This window comes from Rhododendron vialii, chromosome 7a (genome assembly GCF_030253575.1).
Source record: "Rhododendron vialii isolate Sample 1 chromosome 7a, ASM3025357v1".
NCBI lineage: Eukaryota > Viridiplantae > Streptophyta > Magnoliopsida > Ericales > Ericaceae > Rhododendron > Rhododendron vialii.
In genome coordinates this window covers 14,815,120-14,842,861 of record NC_080563.1, presented here as the reverse complement: position 1 = coordinate 14,842,861, position 27,742 = coordinate 14,815,120, and the positions used below count along the sequence as shown (strand labels likewise).

Sequence of the window (27,742 nt, the reverse complement as noted above, 5' to 3'; positions counted from 1 at the left end):
CAAGGAATTTTTTCAATAACTGAAAATAGGGTGAACATTATTTATTTTATTTAGAATCCATAATAGATCTTACTTCAATGGTCAAAACTATTTTTTAACATTTTAATTATTTTAAAAAAATACTATCTCAATTAGATATTCCTAAGTGTGTATTCAAATTAAATATCTAACTTTTTGTTGCAAGACCATATTATTTGATAAAATACTTATAAAAAATAAGAATGGTCTACGCCACATTTTTCTTCCAGAATGTTCAACAAGATTGTAAAAAACTCTATTATATGCTAGACTTCTATGGAGAGCTCTGAAATATTCTAGAGATGTGAAGACGAAAATCTGTTTTTTAGGAGAATTCTAAAAGAGAATATGGGTTGTTATATGAAAATAATCCTAACCGTTCATTGAGGAGGTGGATGCCTATAAAAAGAGAGTGTGTGCATTTGTATAAACTATTGTACAAATATTCGCCCGCCTAATATTAATTGGGAGAATTTGCACCTACTCCGAATTTCCGAAAACATATGAAAGTCGATAAACGATCTCATCTTTAATACAAAATATAGATACTTATAATTAATCCGTCCATCCTTGTTATTATCGAATTTTTTTCTTTATAGTACCTCATTGATGCATATTTCTGGTTACGCCTTGTATGCTGCTGGCTATCAAACCCAAAATGACTTCCTTTTCCTTGGAATAAACAATATTTCAAATAGGAAAAAATCAAGATCTTCAGGGTGGATATAGTAACTCCTATTCGCTATTACAGCCCAGCAGAGCACCTCCGATTGATTGCCCGGTACACGTCGCACCTTACGGAAGTCCGCTTGGGGAGTATAGGCTTGATAGCATAACCAAGTTGAGGTTTCAAAGGGCAGCCCAAAATGACTTCCTTTTCCTTGGAATAAACAATATTTCAAATAGGAAAAAATCAAGATCTTCAGGGTGGATATAGTAACTCCTATTCGCTATTACAGCCCAGCAGAGCACCTCCGATTGATTGCCCGGTACACGTCGCACCTTACGGAAGTCCGCTTGGGGAGTATAGGCTTGATAGCATAACCAAGTTGAGGTTTCAAAGGGCAGTTCGAGATCTATAACCATTTATGGATGCATATAAAGTTCCTAAGCCCGCCCTTTTTATTGGAGAGCCATAGCCAGTTCGAGTTGTGAAACCCGTCGATACAATTGGTTTCAATGGGCTTCATTTTTTCTGATTTCAATCGAAGCTAGGAATTGAAATGTACAATTGTTGTACTTTAAAGTTTGAATGATGGATCACAGGTGTAGAGTGAGGGAAAGTGCAAAATCTGTTGGATTCAGCAATCCGATCTTGGTTAATCAACCATTAGCCATTGCCGTTGGATTTAGGTTTCGTTATCAACCTGTGTTTGTTAACAAATATATCTTAACAGAATATTAATTGCTTTTCTCATTGGTTTTGGTAAAAGCACCGAAGTATCATCGGTTCTCTTTTGGTACGATGAAGTAGATGTATTTGGAATCAATGTTTGATAAAGGTCTTGATGAACCTGTGGTCTCGTTGATAAGTCTTGGGGAGTTAATTACAAAGTTGTTAAAGAAGTGTAAAGTTTCGGTTAAGTTGTTAAAGAAGTGTAAAGTTTCGGTTGAGAAAGTTGATTTTGTTTTATTAGAGGAGTTGTTGATGTATATCAAACAACCTACTATGGCTCTAGGAGGTGTCATGGGTCTCCACTGTAATTTTTTGTTTGTTTCATTTTTAGTTTTTTTTTCAATTGATAGTTTAAGTTTTACTTTAATCAAATAATATTATTTGTATACAGTTAAACCAATTAAATAACACAATTATGTGCATATTAAGAAATTTTTTCAATAACTGAAAATAGAGTGAACATTATTTGTTTTATTTGAAGTCCATAATAGGTCCTACTTCAATAGTTAAAGCCATTTTTTAACATTTTAATCATTTATTAAAAATATACTATCTCAATTAGATATTCCTAAGTGTTTATTCAAACTATCTAACTTTTTGTTGCAAAACCATATTATTCGATAAAATACTTATAAAAAATGAGAACTACTCCACATTTTTTCTTCTGGAATGTTCAACAAGATTGTAAATAACTCTATTATATGCTAGATTTTTGTGGAGAGTTCTGAAATATTTTAGAGACGTGAAAGACAGAAATATATTGATTGGGAGAGTTCTAAGAATATGGGTTGTTATATGAAAATAATCCTAACCATTCATTGAGGGGGTGGATGACTATAAAAAGAAAGTGTGCGCATTTGTATAAACTATTGTACAAGTATTCGCCCACCTAATATTAATTGGGAGAATTTGCACATACCCCAAATTTTCGAAAATATACGAAAGTAGTTAAGGGATAATTCATCCGACAATTTATCAAATTTTTTTCTTTATAGTAGTACCCCATTGATGCATATTCTTAGTTATCCAAAATGACTTTACGTCTGGGCTGGATTGCAAGGTAATCTTGCTGTACATTTATTATTTTGTTCATTTTTTGTTCTAAATCAAACTGTGATGTAGTTGACGAATTCATGTAGATTGGAATATTTGTGATAAGGAGACTTAAAATTGTTCTAGAAAAAGATAGGTCTTGCCCTTGTTGTTGGAGGGTGGACAATATTTTAACTTTGCAGATTATTTGGATGATGGATCCTCTATCCATGTGATTGGGAAGAAAGGTCGGTAAAGGCTTTCAGTTGGAGGTATAGGCTTGAGAGCTTAAGGGCTAGTGCAGAATTTTCTGGTCATCTTCTCACAGCGAAGGATTTATTGGGTGTATATAACACTTTTCAGAAAATATATAGTCTTGGAAATTTAGGGGGGCTTGTTGGTTTGTGATTGGATGGTCTGTTCCAGTTGTAAAAGGGCTGGATGTTGAATTTGTCGATACAAGTTAACATTTGCTTGCTAGTTGATATTTTTTAATGTGATTGTTATGTCTTTTCATGTTTTGTTTTGACGTGCAGCGGATTAGAGACAGTGTTGTTGTTGTTGGATCATCGTCAGGGCTACCACGTTGATCTGTCACATGTTGGTTTCCCCTCGGTATTGGGCTGCCATGTTGCTGTTGGTGGATCATCGTCAGGGCAAAGACAAAAAAAAAATCATAACTTTATAAAAAATGATAAATCCAACAAAGAAAAAAAATAGGAGTATGTATAGTTTTCATCCAAGAGATTATGTGGATTGACTATGAGCTTAATTGAAAATGAGTATTTAGATAAGTTAAAATATGATAATTTAATTTAGAGATGGCATTCGGGGCAAACGGGGCGGATATTGGGTATTCCGTACCCGATACCCGAAACCGAAGTACCACCCATATCCGCCCTGATAACCGAACGGGGAGGGAACTGGGTAACCATAACCGAACCGAACGGATATCGGGTAATAACCGAACCGAACGGATAATCGAAATCAAGCAAAAATACTGATCATTTTAATGAAGGAAAAAAACTAATCCTACCAAGTTTATAGTGAATAACACCTTTAAATCAAGCAAAAATAACCTTGTAAACAAATAATTGACCTTTTCTTGACAAAATACAAAAGACTAATACACCCTTGATAGCCACCAGTGAACCATTTTATATCCCAACATTCTCAATAGATAATAGCTACCAACATTCACAACAAAACACCCACCACATGCTGTCAATCAATCCACAAAACAACTATAAAGCAAAGTAAAACTAATACAAACTTTAGTCAGTCCAGTGATTCCAGTCACCACATGCACACCAATCAGTCCAGCCAAAGTTGAAATAATGCAAAGTTCAGTCACCACATCGCACCACATCACAAATCTTGAAATAATACAAAGTTCCATTTGCAGAATTAAGAGATGGAAAAATAAAATCAATTTTGATTTCCATCTTGAAATGCCAACTTCCATTTGCTGAGTTCATATCTGTTAAATTGAAAGGCAAAAAAAGTGAATTAATATCAACAAAAAAAGTTCAATTAATATGAGCAATATGTAATGTTAAAACCACGAGAGACGTAAGAGAAATGCCAATTACCTCACGAGTCACGCACGAATCCCCCGTATCCGCATCATCTAATATAGTGGTGTACCCTGATGTTGATTCACCTAACAATTATAAAGTAAAAAATTCATAAGTACTAGTTTTAGATTACTAAAGTAGAAAAATGCAAGATACTAAATTCATTACCTTTCATTTCAGCAGCCCACAACCAACTTTGAGCACACATCAAGGCTTCCATTGTATCGGGATGAAGTCTACTACGATGTGGACTCACCAACCTACCACTCGTGCTAAATGCGGACTCAGAAGCAACCGTCGAAACCGGAATAGCTAACAGATCCCTAGCCATGGCTTGCAAAATTGGATACTTGGTTGATGTGATTTCCATCAATTCAAGACATCAAATCCCACGGATGTTGGCAAGACATCTTCCGACAAATAATGATCCAACTCCAATTTTGCAGTATCGATTGTCCTACTTCTCTTCGACTCCCTAAGCATGTAGACATCATATTTTGATAGTGACTCTTCATCAATGGAACTTGATTGGGAAGAAGAGTCACCAATACCCTCCATCATTGAACTAGGACATTGATACTCCTTAAGCAATTTATAACAAAGTGCACGAACTTTCTCAACTTCTTCCTTATAACTTGTTGGAAACAATAATTTAAAGTAGAATTCCAACACGTTGATCTTATACCTAGGATCCAATACAGCAGAAACCCCCACAACACCATTTACCACAGACCAATACTTGTCAAATTTTTCCACCATTCTTTTGGCCATTTCCCTAATCACCTGATTCTCAGAATGGAGCCAATCTCTTAATTCAAGTCTAATCTCACATATATTTGGAAAGCATTGATTAGTAGTGGGGTATTTAATTCCAGAAAACAACTCTGTCACCTTAAAAAAAATTTGAGCTTCTGACAAAAATCTTTAGCAAACCCCCACTCACGTTCACTCGGTAAGGAATTATATTGAGCATCCCGTTTGCTTAAGCGAATGAACACATCCTTATAAAGTCGGGCTGTTTGAAGCATCAAGAAAGTTGAATTTCACCTAGTCGCACAATCAAGTTCTAATTTCTTAGTACTAGTCACATTCAATTGGCGGACTGTTTCTTCAAGTTTTTCGTCTCTTTTTTGTAATGCTGTCCAATAAGCTACGCTGTCCCGAATTTTCTCAATACCCACCTTGATAACATCCAACCCATCTTTAACAATAAGATTAAGAATGTGCGCACAACAACGCATATGAAATAAATCCCCACCCAACATGAGCGACGCACTATCAAGTTTGTCCCACAAAAGATCAATCATGGCATCATTGGTAGAGCAATTATCAACCGTTATACTTGAAATCTTCCTATCAATGTTTCAATCTATCAAACAATTCAACAATTGGTCACATAGAACTTCTTTTGTATGTAGACATGGCACATATATGAACCTAACATGCAACATTGATATTTAGTTAAAAATAGAAAAATGAAGATTTACATTGCATAAAGGAATAAATATAGCGATATAAGTTAGAAATACCTCAAAATGCGAATTTGCAAAGTCCAAGAATCATCAATAAAGTGCGTTGTGACAGCCATGAAGCCTTTCTTTTGATTACTTGAAGTCCACATATCCGTTGTGATAGCTAATCTACTTGCATTACTCACCACCAAACTCATTGTCTTCCCCCTCTGGTACTCATAAATCTTAAATATTTCAGCTTTCATCGTGTTCCTACACGGCACCTTAAATAAAGGTTGAAGAGCATTTGAATACCTCTTAAATCCAACATGGTCCACAATTGAAAGGGGATACTCATGCATGATTATGGCACTTGCAAGTTCTTTCCGTGCCGTCTCATGATCAAAACTATATGAAGTTAGTAGCGGAGGACGGTCTTTGTTCATGAAATTATTTGTTAGAACTTGTTGCCTCATGTTATCCTTCTTTTGGTGTTTCCTTAAATAGTGTTCTTTCAAATGCGAAGTTCCATTCCTTGTTTCTCCAGAAATTTTTGTTCCACAATACTTGCAAATGGCCTTGAAAATCCCGTTAATTTTCACCCTATTATAGTGAGCCCAATAAGGACTCCTTAACCTTTTTCCACCATCATCATCATCGGATTTTCCTGATACAACTTCAACTTCATCAGTAAGATTGTCACTTGGATGAGTAGGATTGTCACTTGCATGGTTATCAAGAGGGGATGATGATGGTACGGGGCTACCACTTGGTTGTGATGGCCCAGAACCATCAACCGGATTTGTTGACTGAGCACTCGAACCGATAGGTGATTCAGACATAATTAATCTAATCCTAAGAAAACACCAGCAGATTTAGACATGATTCAAGCTACAATTACAAATTTAAGCTACCATTATAATTCAAGCTACAATCAAATCACAAACTAGTTAAGCAGACTAGAGGGGCTATGCCGCCGCCTCGTTCTCAACACAATTCTATGGGGTTATGCCACCGCCACGTTATATAACTAAATGCAATAAAAGGCAATTGATACTCAATTTAGCTTCGTTACACCTCAAGTCGAATTGGTGGCTCAGTTAGAGGTATCCGCTAAATTGAGCTTAATGTACGCAAAGGGAGCCATAATCAAACAAAGGGAGCACAAACAATGACTATTCATTCTTTTATAAAAGCTTCCTAAATGGAGTAGCAATAAGAAATATCATGTAAGTTGGACGTCCATCCTAGCAATTCAAGTTTATGAGTTTACCATGTAAGTTTACATAAAAATCCGAGATTATATATGAAATAGTTATGGCACCTAGTAAACACCACATCGTCCTAGAAAGTATAACGATTACATTAAAAATACAAGTTTTCGTCATGTCTCAGTATCCTTGGATATGGGAGTTAGATTAATCCACCACTTAGATAGTGCCTGCACTAGTACCCGATTCCATACAACATGGCTGATTACATATCATATAGCTAATCAATCATTAATCAACTTTCTAAATCGAAGCCATTTGCTACTTACTTCTATTTAGTAAACCAAAAACGCTCCCACCACCCTTTAAAATCAGAGCCTTACAAGCTTACAACCAAAGCATCATTGTATGCCTTTTAGTACTCAACAAAAGCTTATTTTGTGGAATATAAGGCAATTAATCTCACCTTTTATCCGTTATCATAGTGCCATAATCCTTGGCATCCAACATGGTGGTTTGCGAAATAAGTTTTACCCTTGCGATAGAAGGAGATTTAAATGGTCACATTATGTTGGAAAAGGGGAGTGCAAGAGCCAAGAAAACTTCTTCAAGAAAACATGACCTTGCAGACTTCAAGAAAACATGACCTTGCAGCTATCTTTTAGCTAAAACAAAAAACTCATATCTACTTGCTACTAATTTTTTGCATCATACCCACTTTTTATATACAAGCAACGAAAAATTTATTGAAGATCAATGTAGTTATATGGTTGCTTTCTCCATGTTTCCTTGCATTTTAGATATTTAGAGGTTCTAAAAATGGAGGACACAAATCCAGAAAATATTTCTAAAGAGATTCGATTTCGAACTATTACATGCATTACGACATTAAGATTTCCAAGGTTTAGCCAAGGCACCACCAAGGCATCTGGAAAGTGAATCATATATACCCTTAGAGCCTCCAGTACCGAGGTTCATTCTCTGGGGAACAAGATTCATAATCATAGTTTAAAATCTTAAAATCTGATTAATTCAATGCCACAACCAGATACCCATCAAAATCAAGAATCAAGAAAAAGGACTGATATATAACAATTGACCCACATGCAGCAAATTTTAGTCCAGTCAACTAATTCACTGGTACACTAGTCTATGAACAAAATCATACACTTGGCCCACATGCAGCAAATTCAAGCACACAGATCTAAAGCAGATTATATTTTCGAGCACAAGAGAGAGAGAGAGATAAACCAATGATAACAGTCGACTGAGTCAACTGGGCTCCGATTCCTCCGAAGAGTGGCAACTGCGGAGTGCGGACTACCAGACTGCTGCAATTGATTTCCTGAAAAAATCGAGAGATGAGATACATGATCGAGAGAGAGAGAGAGAGAGAGAGAGAGAGAGAGAGAGAGAGAGATCTCACGATCGAGTTACAGTTGACTGAGTCAATTGATCGTCATAGCCTGCAAAAATAGAGTTACAGAGACATGAGAGTGTGCAATAGAGATTATAGAGTCCAGATTGAGAGAGAGACTAAGAGAGATCGAGCGAGAGAGAGAGAGATCTCACCGAGTAGTCGCTGCCCTGGAGCTATGGAGTGGAGTCTGGTCTGGAAAGGTTCCAGAGGAATCAGGAGTGGCCGAGTGAATAGAGATTACAGAGAGAGAGTCCAGATTGAGGAAGAGACTAAAAGAGATCGAGATTCGCGAGAGAAAGATCGAACGGAGCACTGGAGCAGTCGCTGCTGCTCTGGAGGTGGGGCGAGTCTGGACTCTGGAGTGGCCACTGGCCGAGTGAAATGAAAACCCTAAGTGGGTGTGGGAAGTGTGTATATATATATACAAGGGTATTTTTGTAAATACCCAGTTTCAGTTCTGTTCGGGGAACGGTTCGGTTCGGGGAACGGTTCGGTTATCAACTCCTCCGTAACCGAACCGAACCCGTTCGGTTATCTTCCAATCTCCACCATATCCGCACCAACGGGGAATTTTTCGGTTATGGTTCGGGGAAAAAAAACGGTTTCGGTTCGGATACCCATCGGTTCGGCCGAGATTGCCATCCCTAATTTAATTAAAGAATTTTTCAAAAAAATGCAAAGAGAAGTTGTTTTCTTTGAACTAGATCGTGTTAATTATGATTCACTATAACCAGGATTGCATTTTGATTTTGATTTCGTGATGTAATTCAAACTAAAAACACAATTATGTAACTTTGTTTGTTTTTTATATATCTTTTTATTTTTTATGAATTAATAGTAAGTGGGAACATTGAAGAAGACGTGTGAGCGTTTGCCTTTGGTCCCTTCGATTTGTAATTTGACTCCATTTAGTATACGGTATGGCAGTAATTAACAGAAAGATAAGCAAATGGCAAACAGGGAGAGTAGTTTGGGTAGATTTGAAAGAACCATTAATGGACGGAAAGAAGAAGAGAGCGTTTTTAACCAAAACAAAAATAGAGGGAGATCGTGGGGGTATGGCTGTTGGGGTTACACGTTTTACGATCTTACGTACCCCGGGCAGTCAGGACGTAGGGAGCTCTGGAAAAAGCAAACAGTATCATTTAGTTTTGGGGCAAAGCTGAAAGAGAGTAAATTCTACACGGCCCCTCCGTGTAGAGAGGATGTGCGGCAAATAAATGTTGAGATGACACGTCATCATTAGGCCCATTTGAAACTTAACAGTTATTTTTTCTTTTCGCTCTTGGATCCTGTAGAGCAGAAACTTAATTATGAGTGCTTTAGAGACAAAAATTAATTATGATTCTTAAGGATAAAATGATAAAAAAAACAAAATCTTCGTACCGGTTCAAACGGATTGAAAATTAGAGCACTTAATTTTTTTACTATATTTTTTAATATATAAACAATCTAAAAATATTAAGTGTTCGAATTTTCAATCCGTTAGAGCCGGTGCGAAGATCTTATTTTTCTAATCATTTTATTCTAAAGAGTCATAACTAATTTTTGTCTTCATGACTCTCATTATTAAGTATCTGCTTTTTAATACACTGTAGAACAGAAATTTGATTATGAGAGCCATAGAGACAAAAATTAAGGATAAAATGGTCAAAAAAAATTGCATCGGTTCAAACGGATTGAAAATTGAAACAATTAATTTTTTCGCATTATCTTTTAATATATAAACCGTCTAAAAAAAATTAAGTGTTCCAATTTTCAATCCGTTTAAACCTTTGCGAAGATCTTAGTTTTTTGATCATCTTATCCTATAGGGTCGTAATTAATTTTTGTCTCTATTGCTCTTATAATTAAGTATCTGCTCTATAGGGTCTTAAATAAAGAGAAAATACTTAATAATGAGAGTCATGAAGACAAAAATTAGTTATGATCCTTTAGAATAAAATGATTAAAAAAATAAGATTTTCGCACCGGTTTTAACGGATTGAAAATTTGAACACATAATATTTTTAGATTGTTTATATATTAAAAAATATGGTGAAAAAAATTAAGTGCTCCAATTTTCAATCTGTTTGAACCGGTACGGAGATTTTGTTTTTTTTATCATTTTATCCTTAAAAATCATAATTAATTTTTGTCTCTAAAGCACACATAATTAAGTTTCTGCTCTACAGAATCCAAGAGCGAAAAGAAAGAATAACTGTTTTAAGTTTCAAATTGGGCTAATGATGACGTGTCATTTCTACATTTGTTTGCCGCACATCCTTTCTACACGGAGGGGCCGCGTAGAATTTTTTCAAAGTGAAAAACACTTTTGTGACACACCTTAAAAACGAATTGAGAGATTGTGTTGTGTAGTGGTGTGTGCAGCACCGTGCTGTGCACTTTCGAGCCAAGGCTCGGATCTCATCTCGACAATGAACGGTTCTCAATCGTTGATTGCCGAGATGAAATTCGAGCCGTCAAATGCACGACAGAAGTGCGCAGCACGATGCTGAGCATCTTACCGTACAACACCAACCTGAAGTCCTTCAAAAACAGGTCACACCGAAAGCTCATCTCCTATTAGAACATATCTATCTATGTATCTACTCTAATATACTAGAGGGCGGGGTAGCGATGCGTTTGCAAGTCGAATTTTGACAAAATATGACTAAAATTTGGACAAAATAAACGGGAAGCTCTTGGACAATTTATCTATCTGTGTATCGACTCTAATATACTAGAGGGCGGGGTAGTGATGCGTTTGCTAATCGAATTTTGACAAAATATGACTAAAAATTGATCGAACAATAAACGGGGACTTCGGGTTGGTACTGTGTAGTAAGATGCACAGTACTGTGCTGCGCACCTCCAAGCCGTCGGATCGTGCATCTAACGGCTCGAATCTCATCTCAACAACCAACGATCGAGAGCCGTTCATTGCCGAGATGAGACCCGAGCAGTTGGATGTTCAGAGCACGATACTGCGCACACCACTGCACAACACCATCCCTCATTTGAATAAACGGGAAGCTCCACTTGCACACTCATCGTGTGTGTTGTGGCCTCTTTTATGGAGTATATATTTCTGCTAAAGGTTCTTAAAAAATAAGTACTTATTTGTAATTTTTTAAATTAAAAAAAATGTATCTACGAAAATAATTTTTTAATTTTTTTTAATTTTTCAAAAGATCTCATCGAGTTTCATCAAACAAGATTCATATTTCACGAAATATTATTTCAATAAGTCATTATGTTTTTTTAAGAACTCATAGCGGGACCGGTAAGCGAATTCCAATTCGCTTGACCAAAAAAAATTGATATTTCACAAAAAAAATTGATTTTCCTCTTGACCAAAAAAAAAAAATTCCAATTCCAACCCGACTCGTGTCCTATCCAATCACGGGCCCTGATATCCGAAACCGTGTCCTGCTTCCGTTATCATCTTGCGCCACGAACCACCTCAGCCTGAAACAGAACACACAGAAAAACCTCCGATGAATCTCCAAGCTCCGTGTACCTTCTCCACCCTCCTCCGCCCGAAACCGCCGCTTTACCGGCGTCTACCTCCGCTCAAATGCTGCCTCACAACGACGCCGGAGCTCCAGATGCCTGTAGGAGTCGGGGTCCCCTCCCATAAAGTCACCGTCCACGACAGGAAACGTGGGCTCGTTCACGAGTTCTTCGTGCCCGAGGTCAGTTTCTTGGGCATGTATACGCGCTTCTGTGTATCTATTGTTTCTGAGTTGTGTTGATGTTGATCGATTAAAATGCAGGACCAGTATATACTGCACACTGCGGAGGCTCAGAGTATATCTCTCCCGTTCGCTTGCAGGCACGGTACTGCTCTACAATTTCGAAATTTCGATTCTGTTTTCTGTTATTATCTGTTTTTATTTGTCATGATGAAGTATGAAGCAATGTCTCCTTGATCACTACCCTAGTCACGTAATTCACGTGAGCGAGCGTGATAGGTCTTTGAAAAGCATTCCGAACTAGTAAAATTCGCAAGTGCGAGGATTGAGAGCAGGAGCGGAGGGCGTTCTCGAGGATTATGTGACTAATATTATTACGTGGTCTGTGACTACTTATGGTTATGCAGTTTTGAACTTTTTGTGCGTTTTAGTGCTATGCATTTCAGATGAGAATGGGTTGTGAAGAGTTTAAGTACCTACTGTGCACTCGTACAAATTAATGGAGTATTTTGGAAATTGAGATTGCATTTTTGTATAATTGCATCTGAATTCCCCGTTGGTCCCAAAACTTGAGAAAGAAGAATTTAATTGGAAGTCATGTTGTAGTCCAGTTTCTAGGCATTAGAAGGCAGTAATTCTACCTGACTTTTGAAAACCGAGACGTCTTAAAGAAATTTTTTTTGTGCTCCCGTAGAAATTGTAGGCATCTTAGGGATGTGGCCGCCTCAAAACAAGTACAAGTCTTGCTTCTTCCATGCTGGGGGCCTGGAATTGGTGATTCATGTATAATGCTTGGCATGTTATTTTAGGTGGTGTGTTCAAGATATGCATGATTATACCATAACAAGCCATTCAAATGCTTTCAGCACCATATTAAGCCTCACATAATCCTTCTTCTATCTTTGCATGTGCACCTGCCTATGAAGCACTAACACACCTAAATGGTGGCTGAATCCGTGTTGGATATGTCGTACTTGGGGCTATAGATACAATAAAACCTCAGCAGGGAGATGTCAGGACACGCTAGGGATACACGAGTCTCATATGTGGGGACACGACGTGGTGTCACTTCATAATACAAAGAATTTCTTTCAAGGGTTGAAAATTTATGACAAACTTTCACTTGTGCCTTGTGGTCTGTCTTTTTTATGGATCATCTCTTAAATATGTAGAACAGTAGAAACAAATGTCAGTTTTCATTTTTGTCCTAAGTTAGTATTGGTTTCCATTAATTTTGCATGTTTGGTGATAGCATATTCGTGTTAGTAACGATTATAGATACATGACAATGTGTATCTAATCTATTTAATTTTTGCCGTTCACCCGCCGTGTCCGTGTCTGTGTCCTTGCTACTTTTACTTAGAAAGGATGCACATACAACATTACACTTATCATGCAGGATAAGGAAGTTGTGGCTTCACGAGTTTGCATCTTACTCTGCTGCTTTTGTTTTGTCTCTTTCTTGGTTGCCATCAGCATTGTATTTAGTTATCTAACAGATTCTTTGCTATTCAGCCAAGTAATTAAGCACTACTTATGAATTTTTCTACATTTCAGGTTGTTGCACTAGCTGTGCTGTTCGCGTAAAATCTGGCCAAATTAGACAGCCTGAAGCATTAGGGATATCTGCAGAGCTGAAATCTAAGGCTCGTATAGTTCACTTTCCGGTTTTGACATTTAGCTCTCCGTTATAAAATACATCGGATTTTCTCTAGAACAATGGGAATCAGAGTAGGAGTTTGGATTCTTGTTCTTGTTATGTGACTCTAATGTCGCATGCGCGGATTGACCTTATTAGTTTATATTTGTGTGTACATGCAACATAGCTTAAAAAGACTGACTCATTTTAAAACTACAACTATTAATGTTCTACTGTATCTTGATTCTTGAATTATTGGCCAGTACTTGAAATTACCCTGTTAAGCAAGAGCTATCTAAAGTATTTAGTCATAGGTGATCCACTATTTGATGAATAAAGAAAGCATTCGGAACTATAGTTTGATCATTTACTTCCTACGTGTCTTCCATGGATGTAAATAGTCTTTTCTTGGTGTGCTTAATACGTCATATTTTTATAGAAAGAAGAGAAACCAACAAAAGTAGCTTTTTATTGTTTTCATGTTGTTCAGGGTCACTTTGGCATGTACAGCTTGTATTTAAAATCTTACTTTTTCCAGCCATAGTAAGTCAAATATCAAACTAAAAAGTAAGACATGCATTTATTTTCTATGGAAGCATCAAAATTGAGCGCAAATTTACTCATGTTGATTTGCAATGCAGGGCTATGCACTTCTTTGCGTGGGCTTCCCTTCTTCTGATATTGAAGTTGAAACACAAGATGAGGATGAGGTAATGTCAATAGTACATTGTTTACACTTCCAGAAAACCTACAGCATGTCTGAGCTCTGGGCTTCCAAAAGAAAGTAAATGGTTTTGATGCAATGTAGGCAGCATGATATGTTTTGTGATGTGAAGTGTCAAATTTAAAGCAAGAATTAAGGATTGCGTACATAGAGGATTAGTTCATAGATTTCTATGAGATGCTGTGCTTTTCTGTTCACTGTTAGTAAATAAAGTGATATTTCTCCCAGAGATGCCATTTTTCTTGAGGCATCCTTGTGGAGTCAATATGGCCCGTTGATGAGGAATGGTGGGAACAAATCAGGCTAATACACGGAAAATGTTCTTTACACTCTATAGTGCTAGATCCTGTTCTACGCTCTCCCAACTACTTACATCATAGCAGGTTGGAAGCACATCTAAAAGATTAGATTTCTATAGCCCTTAATGTGTCTCGCCATGGCTGATTACAGTATGAAATGTCGTTCAAATTATTTTACCCTGTTAGATGGGTAATGCATATTAGTCTAGAAGAATATTGCAATCCTTTTTTATTAAGTCGTATGTTGTTGATTGCGTATACCACGAGTTTCATCGCTAGGTGTAATTTTGTTAGTTTTCTTAGTGGTAAGATATCGTCAGTTTGGATGTTGTTTCTTGAAAGCATCCCATGAGCAACTTGTCATTGAGGTGGCTGCTTGTAAGCAGCTCAATACTTAATTGGTAGGGTATGTGCATTAAGAATCTAAGATACTTCATTTAGGTGCCTGCATGCTTTCCACTTGTCTCTTGGAGCATAGTAGCATACACTATTTGAGGGAATTCTCTTACTACATTTTATTGTTGGGGAACTACAATTGTTTTATGGATTGTCCTTTCTATTATTTGGATCATGGACGTACGAACTCTTGACTTGTTCAGGTGTATTGGCTTCAGTTTGGAAGATATTTTGCTAGAGGTCCAATAGTAAGTCTACATTCCTACAAATTTTTGAAGAGAATCTGTTTTTCCTAACTAACAATAATAGCTAAGAGCATGTGGAATTATTGAAAAGAACAGAAGGTGGAGGTACACCAAATTGCTTTTGTTGTATTTTTTTCTTACTTGAGTAACACGTAATTGTGCAGGAAAGAGATGACTATGCGTTGGAGTTAGCTATGGGTGATGAGTAAGCTACATAACTGGATTGGAGTTATGGATCATGAGTGAAGATGTATAATTTCCCCCCTATCCTTTCTCATAGTCGTTTGTATTATTTCGCCAATCCTTTTACCTTCATTGAGCCTTAAATGTACTAGGACTAATCAGAGTCAACATCCTGTACTATCTGCGGTTGGCTTGTGGGTCGAATGTTATTTTTTCTGGGCGATATATCAATGCCGTTGCTCTTTTCCTAGAATTTTGATTATGTTGTTCATGAAGATTCGATTCTTACTATGTTTAGTTTTTGCCTGGCTTTTAATGTTAACTAGAATAGAGTATAAATATTTTAAGAAAAGATTTGAGTAGAAATGATTATTAACTGGATTAGAAAGTCTTACAGGCTACTTAATACTCTACTAACTTACAACTTCCTTTCTCTCTGTCTCTCTCAGTTGTCAGATGAACCATTTTTTCCTCTCAACTCCTTCCCATTTTCTCCCCCAGTTTCCAGATGAAGCAATTTTCATCTTCTCTCTCCCTAAAAACAACTGCCAAATGAAGGAATATGTTTCTAATTCGTGAAAGAATGAGAGCATCATAGCGGAGGCCAGTGGATGCACGCATGAAGTGGTTATTATTCTTAACACTATCTAATAGGATATTGCAGTCCAATTGTTTTTTAGCAGGTAAGGAGAAGTGAGAATTAACTTCTTAGTGTTGTGGGGTGTGAGACAAGAAAGAATCATTTGATGGTGATGTCAGCATTTTATTTTCTGAAGTATTTGTGGACATGAAATGCATTTGTCAAGGTGTTTCCTGGAAATTAAGAAGGCAACGAGGCTGGTCTAATCCATACCTGCCTTGTTGGATATTCCCAGCCTAAAACCATGCTGTGAGACGTCACTCCAAGAAGACATTTGGAAGAAGATGAAAGGTAAATGCTGGTATTGACTACATAATTCTTTGCTTTTTTCATCGAAGTACCGTTTGCAATAAGTGGTTTAGCTAACATAAGGATTGAGTTGTTTGTAATGCTTCCCCTAGTTTCTGGTGGTCAGTGGTGACAATAACGTTTTTAAGACTAAATCCTCCATCATGTGCATTGTGGGAGCCACGTTCGAGCCAAGAAAATGCTACAGTCTACTTTCCTGGAGAGAGAGAAATCTATGGACCATGGTCTACTTTTATAACAGAAAATGTGTTCCTACAGAGCTGGGCATATAAAACTGTGTAACTGATTCCAGCTCATGATTACTGATGTTTGGGTGGCCAATTATTTTCCCTCCTGTCTTCTTTTTTCTATTCCTCCGGGGTGTGGGAGATTGCTTTTAGTCAATTTTTTACATACTGGATCAGCTTGCATTGTGACCAAGGCAATATAAATACGGAGGTCAAGCTTAGAGCCACAGTTAGTTATTTAACCACATAAGATCTTCCTCACATTAAAAGCCAATAGTAGGTGTAATATTACGAAAATGAAATCTGAAGGCATGCACAACTTCTTTGTTTTACTTGAACATTTAGTCATAACTCAGAGCTCTTTCAGGTACATGGTGGAAGTCATGATTCATAAGATGGCATTTTGATTGTTATATTGAATAGTTTATTTGATGTTTTTAATCCACAGCATTCAGTTTTCACTCTTCAGAAATGAAATTTTGGACCACTTTAGCAAGGATTAGAGTAAGATATGTTGATATTCAAACAGGATTCCAGTATTTGTGGTTTTGGGGGCTAAGATGGATGGAATTTCTTCTTTAGGTCTTTTTTTTTTTTTTGGGAACCAGTCGATTTCATAAAGGGACTAAGCCCAAAATTCAAGGAGAAGGCCTATAGGAAATCTTCTAAGTCTTGTTTCTTTAAGGGTAAAACAGAAGCTTCTTTTTAGGTAGTAAATCAGAGAACTGCCATCGGTGCTGACTCTTTAATTACATGAAATGTTTGTTAAATTGCATTTTCTCTTTTGGTTTCTAATATCTTTATCATTAGGTCAATCTGGTGGAACCCAGAATATCAGTGTCACCCATGTGGAGGGAGGGACTCTGGACCAGTCTCTGGTGACAAAACTAGGTTAGCTTGATTTTCTTTTCAAGTTGCGGAAAATCCATTACAAATAAGCACTTAGATGGGCCTGCTTGGTACTAGAAGTTCATTCATTTGAAATTATATCGTTTATGGATCTCTCTCTAGTTGCGATTCTCTTCTCTGAAAGGTGACTTGGCCATTGTGGTACGTTTGACGTACCACCACATGTTTTTTTTTGACGTACGACCACAAGTTGCTTGGCTTTAAGATTGGTTGTAAAGTAATGGTTGCAGTTCTGAATTTATTCTTTTATGTTGTCTGCCCAGTGATAACAGTGTTGTGAAAACGGTTGAGGTCGATTTAAGTGTTGCTCTGTAATCTGTATGCATATTGAGTACCACAAATTCCAGAACTTAACGATTGTAAACTTTTGAGTTGAGATTTATAGAGGAATCCTAAGAATTCTAAGAAAGGAAATGTATCAGTAACATTCCAAGTTTGTAATCTTTGTACTGCAAGAAAAATTAACTTGATTTCTGATCATTGGACTAAAGAAGTGGAAATGCAAAGCTTGTAGACTTTCCTGGAGAGAAGTTGGAAAAGTAAAAGGATAGAGGCTCAAGTCACCGCCTGAGGCTTACACCACGAAAATGTAGAGCACAGCACCTGAGGCCTACATGGTGAAGAATGGAGAGACCAACCATAAAAAAAAAAAAAAAAAATTGTGCCAAATTGAATTACGTCCGAAGGAGATTGTGTATTACCGACTATGAACTTTGATGTTGGGTGTACAGTAGTCAAGAAGCTACAGATAACCTGACTAAACTTAAACTGACTAAGGTGAAGTATGGGACTTAACCCATTATAACTCTTCCACTTCCTGTTCTTAGGAGTCTGACTAGGTAGAGTTTACTTCGTTTGAACGAAGACTAGGGTTAGTACTACTCTTTATGGCAAGTTAATTAGTGGAAAGCTTCCCAGCATCGTTATGTAGCTTCCTTTCTGCTCTGATCCAATCATGCCATCACCTCAAGGATTTGGAGCATGATATGGCACAGGGCTATATGGATTCGGTAAAGGAATCCATCAATTTTATATTCATCTTGGCTGATAGCATTTGGGTTTTGGCTTCAAAGTTTGATATGTTGGTGAGTCAATGTTTTGGGGACAATGAGTTAAGATGCAGGGAGGTCTAATGGTTTACATTGTTTGCCACATGTTTATACTTCTTAGATGATTCTCAAGACAGGAGAAAATGAAGTACAAATCGGTCCTTCAGATTTTACTTGCAAAAGTATAAGATTCTCAATGTGTGGATGCGAATCGTAAGATGTTGAATTGGGATAGTTGAGAACGATAGACAAGCCTTTCTCCAAAGCTACCATTTTGTCACTTTATAGATATTTTGATGAATGTAGTCGCTTCTAAAATGTTGTGTGATTGACATGTGCCTTTTCCATTGAAGGTGAGGAATGTCTATTGCAGTTGTAGGCAATTTGTCATATTATCTCACTACATTGGGAACCTTATCTAAGATGGTACTAAACAAGCTAGTGGGACACACTCAAATTTTTAACGATATGGGAATGAAGGTATGATGGATAAGGGATAAGGGAGGAGATGCAGGGATGAAATTAAGACGTGTTTCAAGGATTCTAAGGTAATAGCAATTAGTGAAGCTGAGTAAGAGAAAATGATGCTCTAGTATGTTCTAGGACAAAAGGCTTTACATTATTGAAAGAACTCATGGTTCAAGCTGAAGAAACGATGACAATGCAGAGTTTGACATGGCTCTGGTGGTTGGGAAAAAGGTTAGCATGAGATGTGGCCCTTCACATCTGTGCACAAAGAGTTGGATACAGCTTAGTAGGATTATTTGATTGCGTACATGAAAACGGGGATAGTACCTTCAGAATGATTTGCTTTTCTTTTCTTTTTTTTTTTGTTTAGTGGTCATTCTGAATTGATTTCTTGATACCTCATCTTGTACCTCACCTTATTCGGTAGTCCTCACCAGCCTTCATGGAGACTATGCTATCTGTCTTTCTTTACAGAAATTAGGTTAAAAGACTCTGAAATCTATAATAGTTATGGTTCTGAGTATGCTAGTTCTATTGTGTTCAACAGCTCCCAAGGGAATTTTATACAAGTCTATCTTCTGTTCACCTTAGTTCTTACCTTTTCTTATGAATTTGGTCCAGATTTATTTATTTGATTTCCCAGTTTGAAGTATGTGATTTATTTATGGGGATCCTTTTGGCTGCTGAAACAGCTTGACACTTTCTACTTTAATGTGGACTTGTGCATAGGTGACATAAAGATAAATGAAATTATTCTTGTTGAAAGCCATTCATTGGCACTCATAACCTCCAAGTTTTTTTTTTACAATACTTCTTAGACATCTAGCATACCAAAACAGACGTTCATAATGAAGTCACGCGGGGAAAAATAGCTCTATACATGTAGCCAGGAGATATATCTAGAAATGCTAGTACTTGGTGACACCAGATGATGTCAAACTGAATGGTTGAAGGTTGTAGTAACTAGTAACCAACCAAACTGTCGTGTAGTTTTAGCTGCTGAACTTCTGTTCGGTAGTGCTTGTTGAGGCCTGCATTACCAACACAGTGCATAATTAACAAGATACAAAACACAAAGGTAACAAGATACAAAACACAAAGGTAAAAGTCAGTCTAGACGAACTTGTATATCCTATATCCTACACATACCTCCCTCTACTAAAATGTTGGAAGTGCCATAAGTTAACAATTTATATCATCAGTATTTAGGAAATACACTTGAAAAAATGGAAAAGAACATACAAAACAAAAAAAATACTAGTAACATAATCAAACAAGCCACATAAAGACTTGTACAAATGTTTTCTTTAAGAATCTGTTGTTGAGTGAAAAACTTTTCGGTACAAATAAGAACTCAGATAGTGAGGTTGAAAAGTTGGAATTAGCTGAGATAGATCATTGTGGCGGTAAATGCTCAAGAAGTTGAGACTTGCTGTTAAGCTGAAGTTACACTTGGATATGTAACTGCTCATATCTTTTTTTTTCTCCCTCTCCTTGAAAAGCTTGGTTTAAAGGAGGATAGAGAAGAGATGTATGAGATTTCAAATTGGGCTTGGCATGTCGTTAAACTTGTCTGACTATTGTTCACTTGCCTTCTGCCTCAGTGACAAGGAAAAAAATTGGATTCTGTAACTGCTTATAATTAATAAGACCAAAAAAGCCGTTGAATTCTCAATTTATAGTCTCCTCCAGGGACTTGTCTATAGAGTGATTATAATTTTGAATTTATTCTTCTTTTACAAGATTTAGTAATGAGCTGGAATTGAGTAAAAGCTTGTGTAGTTAATTCGACTATTTATTAAATGGACACTATGATCCACTTGCTTATTATAATATTAGCGAGTAAAAGGCTTTTCATACTAACCCCAACTGTTGTCACAAAATTGCAAACTGCACATTTGACAGATCGTGCTCCATATTGGTACATCAACAGCATCTGACAGTTCCCGCAATTGACGTGTGCCACTTGGTTTGCTGTCACACATACATTTGATGCTTAAAAACAAATGGATAGCCGAAAGGTACATAGATCTAAGGAATCTGTTGACATTATTGGTGATTTATACCTTCCATAGCTAAGTTGACAGTATGACAACATGAGCATTGTACGCTTGTTGCTCCACGAATATACATGAGTAAGGTGTGACAGCCTCCACAAACCAACTGAGCCATTTCCGTGCCTTGTTTGAGTCCAAACAATGACAATTAACTATTAGAGTTGATTTATCCTTAACTATTGAATGTGTTTAAGTTAGTCTTTGCAACATTTCAGGGTTAGATAGGCTGAGAAAGGAAAAAGCACGAGGTATACCTGGAGGTGGCACAGCTGTGACAGCATTGCAAACGGCACAACATACGGAGGTTGCTCCGACTGGATAGAGTAAAAGGTTTCGGCATCCTGAACACACTAGCTGGCTTTGTGCACCTGATGATCAAAATTGCCTGATGAGTTCTTGGTTGTTGAGACTACCCGGGTGAGCCATTGAACGAAATAATGTTGCAAACTATAAGAACCGTATCACTCCCTGACAGTTGGCTATCTTCTTATGTACCCAATTTTATTTACATGTGAGGTTGACATTGAACTTCCTAACTTCTAGCATGATTGTCTCTTGAATTTGGAAGTGCTTAAAGGTTTTGTCTTCTATTGCTCTGTTCATAATTGTAGTTGAATGGTAAACTCTATTTGGGTTGCGAAGAAGAAAGGAGAAAGGAAATCGAAACTTCAATCTTATGCCGGTATGATCTCCAAGTAGTGGTGAGTTTATGAGAATTGAGTAATTTACCGTATGATCTCTGTAACCAATTTTGCCATTCAGCAGTAAAAAGAATTCTTTTTTTATTTTATTTTATAAGTAGCAGTAAAAAGAATTATACATTCTTTGCAGACTAAAACAAGTACAGAATTGAGTAATTTACCATTTGCAGCAGGTGGTGTAACCGGTACGGTAGGCGTCGGATACGGAGCAAGAGGAACTGGCATTGCGACTCTCACAGAGGTAATCTCTCTTCAAAGATCTTAAAATCCTGCTAATTCATGCACTTGAAACAGTGCAATTGTTCGTCCATTCTTGTCCGTAGCTGGAAAAAGGGAAAGAACTCGGAATGCATTAGCAAAGACCGTGTTTGTACCTGAAGAAACCCATAATTTGCATAGATAGAGAGCATACATAATTGAAGCCAGAATTCCAAGAAAATGATGATGGAGAACACAATATTAGAAATGTGTGCTTAAGTAGCAAATTTTTTGGTACCCAACTGAATTCTTTCATTAAAAAGCCATATATGAATTACTTTGTATGCATAAAACAGAACCAAAAGAAGTAGACGCTACTACCACAAGGTATGAATTAAGTAGGACTTGTGAAGTGAGGCAAACACACACCGTTGGAGGTTGCAGATGAGAGAGAAAGAGAGAGGAAAGGGTGCGTGTGGGCTATATAAGTTGTGAACTGGATAAAAGTAGACAGGGAAGGTGGTCTCAAGTCTCTCAGCTGTTAAAAGAGAGTTTTTACCATTTTCCTCTGTTACAAATCTCTCACATCTTCTTTATTCTGTTATGGGTAGATGTGGTGGAAAAATTATTCAGTGCCCCTCACGTGGTGTCCCAAGGCCTTTCTTGTTGTGGGTTTGAGAGAAAGTGTAGTGACCTCACCACAATGTGTGGTGGAGAAGGGCCATGGGGCACCACGTGGCCGTGCCCCAGAGGGCACTGAATAATTGCTCGATGTGATGATTTCGGTTTCTGTTGGTGGCATATCAAGATCAGCCTTGTCATAGATTCTCGAGTCCCCCCACCTCTTTCTCTCTTGTTTCACCAATTTTTTTTAAAAGCTTCTAAAAAGCGTCATGTTTTCCTTCAAGCAGGAGCCGAGCCTATAAGGAGTACTGTTTTGCTTCACAACTCTTCACCAAATTTAATTGCTATATTTGTCTATTGTTGGTGTTTTCCTTCACAACTCTTCTCCAATTTCAATTGCAATTGTTTGACTATTGGTGATGAACGATTAATCTTGAAAACTTTTTTTTTTTTTGTGTGTGTGGATATTATGCATGATTAATCTTAGAACACGTACACCTTTTTTGGTATTACTCTCTTCAAAAAGTTTTGTAATTTTTTTTCAGTCAAATGTTAGATATCAACCAGTTCTTTTAATTTTTGAAAAAAAAAACAAGTTTGAATTTGTTCGAACAAAAATATTTTTTTTTTAAGTTCTCGGTTTGCAGATCTGACATTATTTTTTAGACGGAGGGTTTATATATTGATCTTTTGGGTGCCACCTCCAAGTTCCGATCCTGGTTCCGCCACCGCTTTTAGGATTAGATATGGTGCAAGATTTATTGCATGCACGTGAGTGATGCATTAAACCACACGCTCCTTCCTCCTGGGTCATTGGACAACTAAGATTTGGCCACGTAACCCAACTCAGCAAACAGGGACTTGAACTTAATCCCACTGAACCGAGAAATTTTTGGGTGCCAGGTGGGTACCACGTGGTGCCCGGTCAGTTTATCCGGGCCGTCCATTTCGGTTTTCGACGGCTCGGATTTGGAGAGAGAGTGTTTCAATCTGGGTCGTTCAACACATTTTCTGACGGTCTGGATGCATCGAGCGGGCACCACGTGATACCAACCCAACACCACTTAACCTGCTGTGAGACTTGGATTTGCATTGCAACTTTTGCTGGTGTCCTGTCCGAGTGTCCCGTGTCCTTGCATTTGTGAACGTGACTGATGACTACTTGATTCCTACACTCATCAGTGTCATTTTGAAAATTAACAGCCAGAGTGGTGGTTGTTCTGATTAAAAATAAATACTAGAGATTAAGGGAAAGAAAAATATGTATAAAAGCTCTTTTTCAGCATAGGATTACTCTTCATTGTTACGACGTATTTGAGCAAGTTGCTCTATTCAGATTTTCTCTGTTTCGCTTGGTATGCTGTGGACTTGATTTTGATGACATTAGCCCGACGCATGAGTGATGAGAAAAATCGGAAAACCATGGTTTGCAAATGATGGAGAGTAAAATTTTGTGAGTCCTTTTCTGTATCGATAACAACCGGAGCACACAGCCGCTTTTAACTGTGAAAAAATCTGAGATTGTTTGGAACAAACCAGCTTCACTTTTGCATACACATGAGCAACGGAGTTGGCCCACTGGATAGGGTATCGACTCGATGCTCCAGCTAGCAGCTTAGATAGAGAGAGAGAGAGAGAGAGAGAGAGAAAATGGACCCGGTAAGTAATGAGTCCTTGAAGAGACCAAAGCATGGGCAGTGACCCTTGCTAGGTGGAGAACCCACCAAAGAACCAACCCATTGCAGGCTGATGGATAAGGATTGCACAGAGAGGGACCACCACTTCGGCAAATTTTTCCCACTTTCTAACTTGATCCCATGTGGATATTCCTGTCAATAATTCCAGGCCTGATGCTTGACCAAACCTATGGTGGTAATAATTACCGCGTCCAAGCAGACCTTTAAAATCTTCTTGTTAGATTCGTAGCATAAGCTTTTGGTCCCTTGGATGGCCATTTTTCCTGATATAGTAATAACAACACTTTTGTATAACTGCAGAAAGCGACATCGTATATTGCAAGGGAATACTCAAAATTGTCCCGTCCCCCTCCGAATCGGGGACCTTGTATTGCGCAACTCTGTAGCACCTCCTGTAGTATGCAACCGTTTCTCTTGACAATTAATAGTTTAAATATGTTTGTTAACTCTTACCGGTAAAAGTACGCTTTGACCGATAAAAGTTGATAACGAATCTGAACCATCGATTGAGGAAATGTACGGTCCGGATGATCACTACACCCCTATAGTGACTTGCTCCCTGTAGAATCCGTTCGACTTCTACTCATTTCATAATTTTGCAGGTTTTAGCCTTGGTAAGGAAATATAGTCTCACATCGCTCGGGAGTGAAATGAGCGATCACTTTAATATAATTTGAGGACCTCTCCACTAGTTGTTAATTAGATTGTAGTTTGATATAAAGTTTTCACATGATATCAGAGCGGGGCTCATTCCTCATTTTTTCATTTCTTTTTGTAGAATTCCTGATCAAAATACAGCTACGAGACTCGCAAGGAGTACGCAATTGCGGAGAGATTATCACCGGCTATCGATGTTAAGCCCTCCGCAGTCACTATAGAGCAACCTTACGGCTATGTGAAATCCCAGCCTATCACGACTTCTAAGATTCCATGGCTGAATAACAATCTCGCATTATCTCTATACCATACAAGTCTTTAGGATGCTTTGATTTTTCTAACCTAAAAGTCCTATTAACGGATTCAGGGAGCGTGTTGCACAGCTACGTGCTGTGCAGCGTGCTGCGCGGCCTCCAGAGCCGCCTTGCCGGCATCGGCCCAACGATCGGAGACGTCCACTGCGTAGAGCTCGTCGAGTACTACAGCTATACCAAAAATTAACCCGATCAAATATCGTTAAGTGCCTCATCGGAACACATATAATTCGAAAAGAATGGATTCAGTGGTTTTGATCCAGTGTTTCGTATCCATTAGGATTCATTTTTTTCCAAATTATATGTATTCCGATGAAGTAGTTAACGATATTTGATCGGGTTGATTTTTGGTATGCTTGTAGTACTCGACGAGCTCTACGTAGTGGACGTCTCTGATCATCGGGCCGATGCCGGCAAGACGGCTCCGGAGGCCGCGCAGCACGCTGCACAGCACGTAGCTGTGCAGCACGCTCCCTGAATCCCCTATTAACCATATGTTTTTGATGATGTTTATCCATTTTACGCTAATGACAAGAAAATGCCCTTTTGGATTAGGAGGGAACTAATCAACATCCACATGTTCTTTTTTGTGGGTTTTAGCCTATGAGACAGGCAATTAGTATCAATCATTGCTTCAAACATGATTTGTTGAATATTATTAGATCCTTATCTGTAAGCCAAAAACTTGGACTGTTTCAGATTAATATCATTTCATTGTTGATTGGGTGGCTTTCATGTGCGGTTCAATCTAAAGCGTTTCTATTAACAATCAATGGTTCAGATTTGTTGAATCTTTTACCGGTAAAAGTCTTTTATTACCGATAAAAGATTGAAAACAAATTTGGACCATTAAAAATACTATCTGACATTTGTGATTACTTGGACCGCATTTCTACTGTCCAAAGCTGAACAGCAGACAAGCCAATTTCTTTTGATAATTTTGGGTTCAACCATTACCCAACATAACCAGCCCTTCAATCAAGTTGGTGTAATTATGTCAACATGAATATATGCAAGTTCATATCTCATCCTATTGTCTGTTTGTTATGGCCCTTTAGATGTGATGCTGACATTTGAATCAGTGGACCGTCTAACTAGTAACTATCGAAAAATTATTGTGTGGTCTTGAGGCATCGCCACGTGGTGCTGAACATCTTTATCTACCACATATTATTTTTGTAGGGTCTAATACTGAATGTATGGACCCCACAGAAATGTGTAGTTGATAAAGGTGTATAGACCCTACAGAAATGTGTAGTTGATAGAGGTGTTGGAACATCACGTGACAGTGCCCCGAACACCAACTGAATAATTACTCCTCGCTATCATACAACAGAGACAGAACAACCTTAGGGCATACGGGGCCAAAGCCCCCACATCGTTTTTTTTTTTATTTAATTTCAATATTATTATAAAGTAATTGTTTTTGATTTATCAAGAACACTTAGATGTTGTATTTTGTATTAGGTGTTTTGACATTTAAATACTTTTAAGAATATGTTTGTTTTAAGTCCCAAAACCCAACCCATGTCTCTGTGCACAGTTTCCCAAAAGCTCTCCCTTCAATTAATAATTTCTTTCTTTTTTTCTATCTCTCCACCCATTACCCAAAAAACCTCTCTCAAAACCTAAACCAAACAAGCTATAAAGATTCCGGAACCTTGAATTTCATCATGTTGTTGCTCATAATTTGGCTCCCGTGTTTACAAAATCCTAGTTCCGTTCCCAATTATTCATACATAATTCACATGAACTGCATTGCCTGCGTAGACAAAGAGGTATGGATTGCACTTGTTTTTGCTTGTGTACGGACATGTGGTGCTTAATGACCCACGTAGTCATGGTTAAATGTTGCATAGTATATGTTAGGTCATTGGGGCCTGGTAAGGACGAACACATGATTTGAACTTTATGGAGCAAATATATACTTGCAATAAAAACCATTTACATATATAACATGTTAAAATTCAAGTGTGAGGGCGAAGCTGCATAGTAGTAGTATGTAATTCTTCTTTGAAAAAATTCCACTATCATAGAAATGATATTTTTAGACCTTCAAATAGGCGATCGTCCCTGTCCAGCCGTGCATCCTTAGTACTTTGGGGATATGATTGAAACTGATTCGAAATTGCGATATTATTATGCCAAACTGTGATTATATGAGCAAAGTTATTTGAGAATACTCTTTGGAGGATTGCTCTCGGTCATTTAAAACATGTTACATCTTAAATAGTATCTTATGTTTGCAGTATTAAGTTAAATAAACAAAAACGATAAGGTACAGGTCCCACCAATATGAACCAATCACATGTGTGCAAGGAGCTCTTGGAACACCCTTACCTGAGAATTATTATATTCTAGCAATTTCATCAAGGCATGATCACTTTGGATGCATTTTTACGAACAAGACCCTAAATACTTGCAATATGGCGTGATTCTGCAATTGCGGAGGCTTGGTTCGATTAAGCCGCTAAGTATTGGAAACAAGCTATAGCGCTTAATCCTGATAAAAAGTACATGTTAATTCAGGAAGTACAGGTTTCACCTGAATTGTGGAGTTGTCATTAATTTTTCTCATCAATGACTTCTTTTTTCCGTGGGGAAAATGCATCACACATATAAAT

At 37.6% G+C, this 27,742-nt stretch overlaps 2 protein-coding genes and 1 long non-coding RNA gene across 7 annotated transcripts; 2 read left to right on the top strand and 1 right to left on the bottom strand.

Annotated features, from left to right (window-relative positions):
• Positions 1-11,458: 11,458 nt before the first annotated feature.
• On the top strand, positions 11,459-17,762 carry LOC131333717 (ferredoxin C 2, chloroplastic). 5 transcript variants are annotated; one of them, XR_009201870.1, is made up of 8 exons: positions 11,459-11,782; positions 11,864-11,927; positions 13,340-13,428; positions 14,063-14,131; positions 15,044-15,088; positions 15,250-15,335; positions 16,144-16,199; positions 17,255-17,762. XR_009201870.1 is itself a non-coding variant. In XM_058368416.1 (7 exons), the coding sequence occupies exons 1-6, from the start codon at positions 11,585-11,587 to the stop codon at positions 15,292-15,294; spliced, it is 510 nt and encodes a 169-aa protein (XP_058224399.1). In that variant the 5' UTR covers positions 11,459-11,584; the 3' UTR covers positions 15,295-15,335; positions 17,255-17,762. The 5 variants fall into 5 exon arrangements, 4 of the variants coding, with proteins under 4 accessions (XP_058224399.1, XP_058224401.1, XP_058224398.1 ...); XM_058368416.1 differs by lacking the exon at positions 16,144-16,199; XM_058368418.1 differs by lacking the exons at positions 15,044-15,088; positions 16,144-16,199.
• Positions 17,763-19,626: 1,864 nt separating this feature from the next.
• On the bottom strand, positions 19,627-21,931 carry LOC131333722 (protein LOL1). Its single transcript, XM_058368426.1, has 5 exons — positions 21,790-21,931; positions 21,182-21,295; positions 20,937-21,050; positions 20,735-20,844; positions 19,627-19,901 (listed from the first exon to the last, which is right to left on the bottom strand). Exons 1-5 carry the CDS (start codon positions 21,851-21,853, stop codon positions 19,863-19,865), a joined length of 441 nt encoding a protein of 146 aa, XP_058224409.1. The 5' UTR covers positions 21,854-21,931; the 3' UTR covers positions 19,627-19,862.
• Positions 20,753-21,898, top strand: LOC131333736 (uncharacterized). The gene is made up of 4 exons (XR_009201877.1): positions 20,753-20,891; positions 21,143-21,344; positions 21,539-21,628; positions 21,759-21,898. It is a non-coding gene; the product is annotated as an uncharacterized LOC131333736 (long non-coding RNA).
• Positions 21,932-27,742: the final 5,811 nt, after the last annotated feature.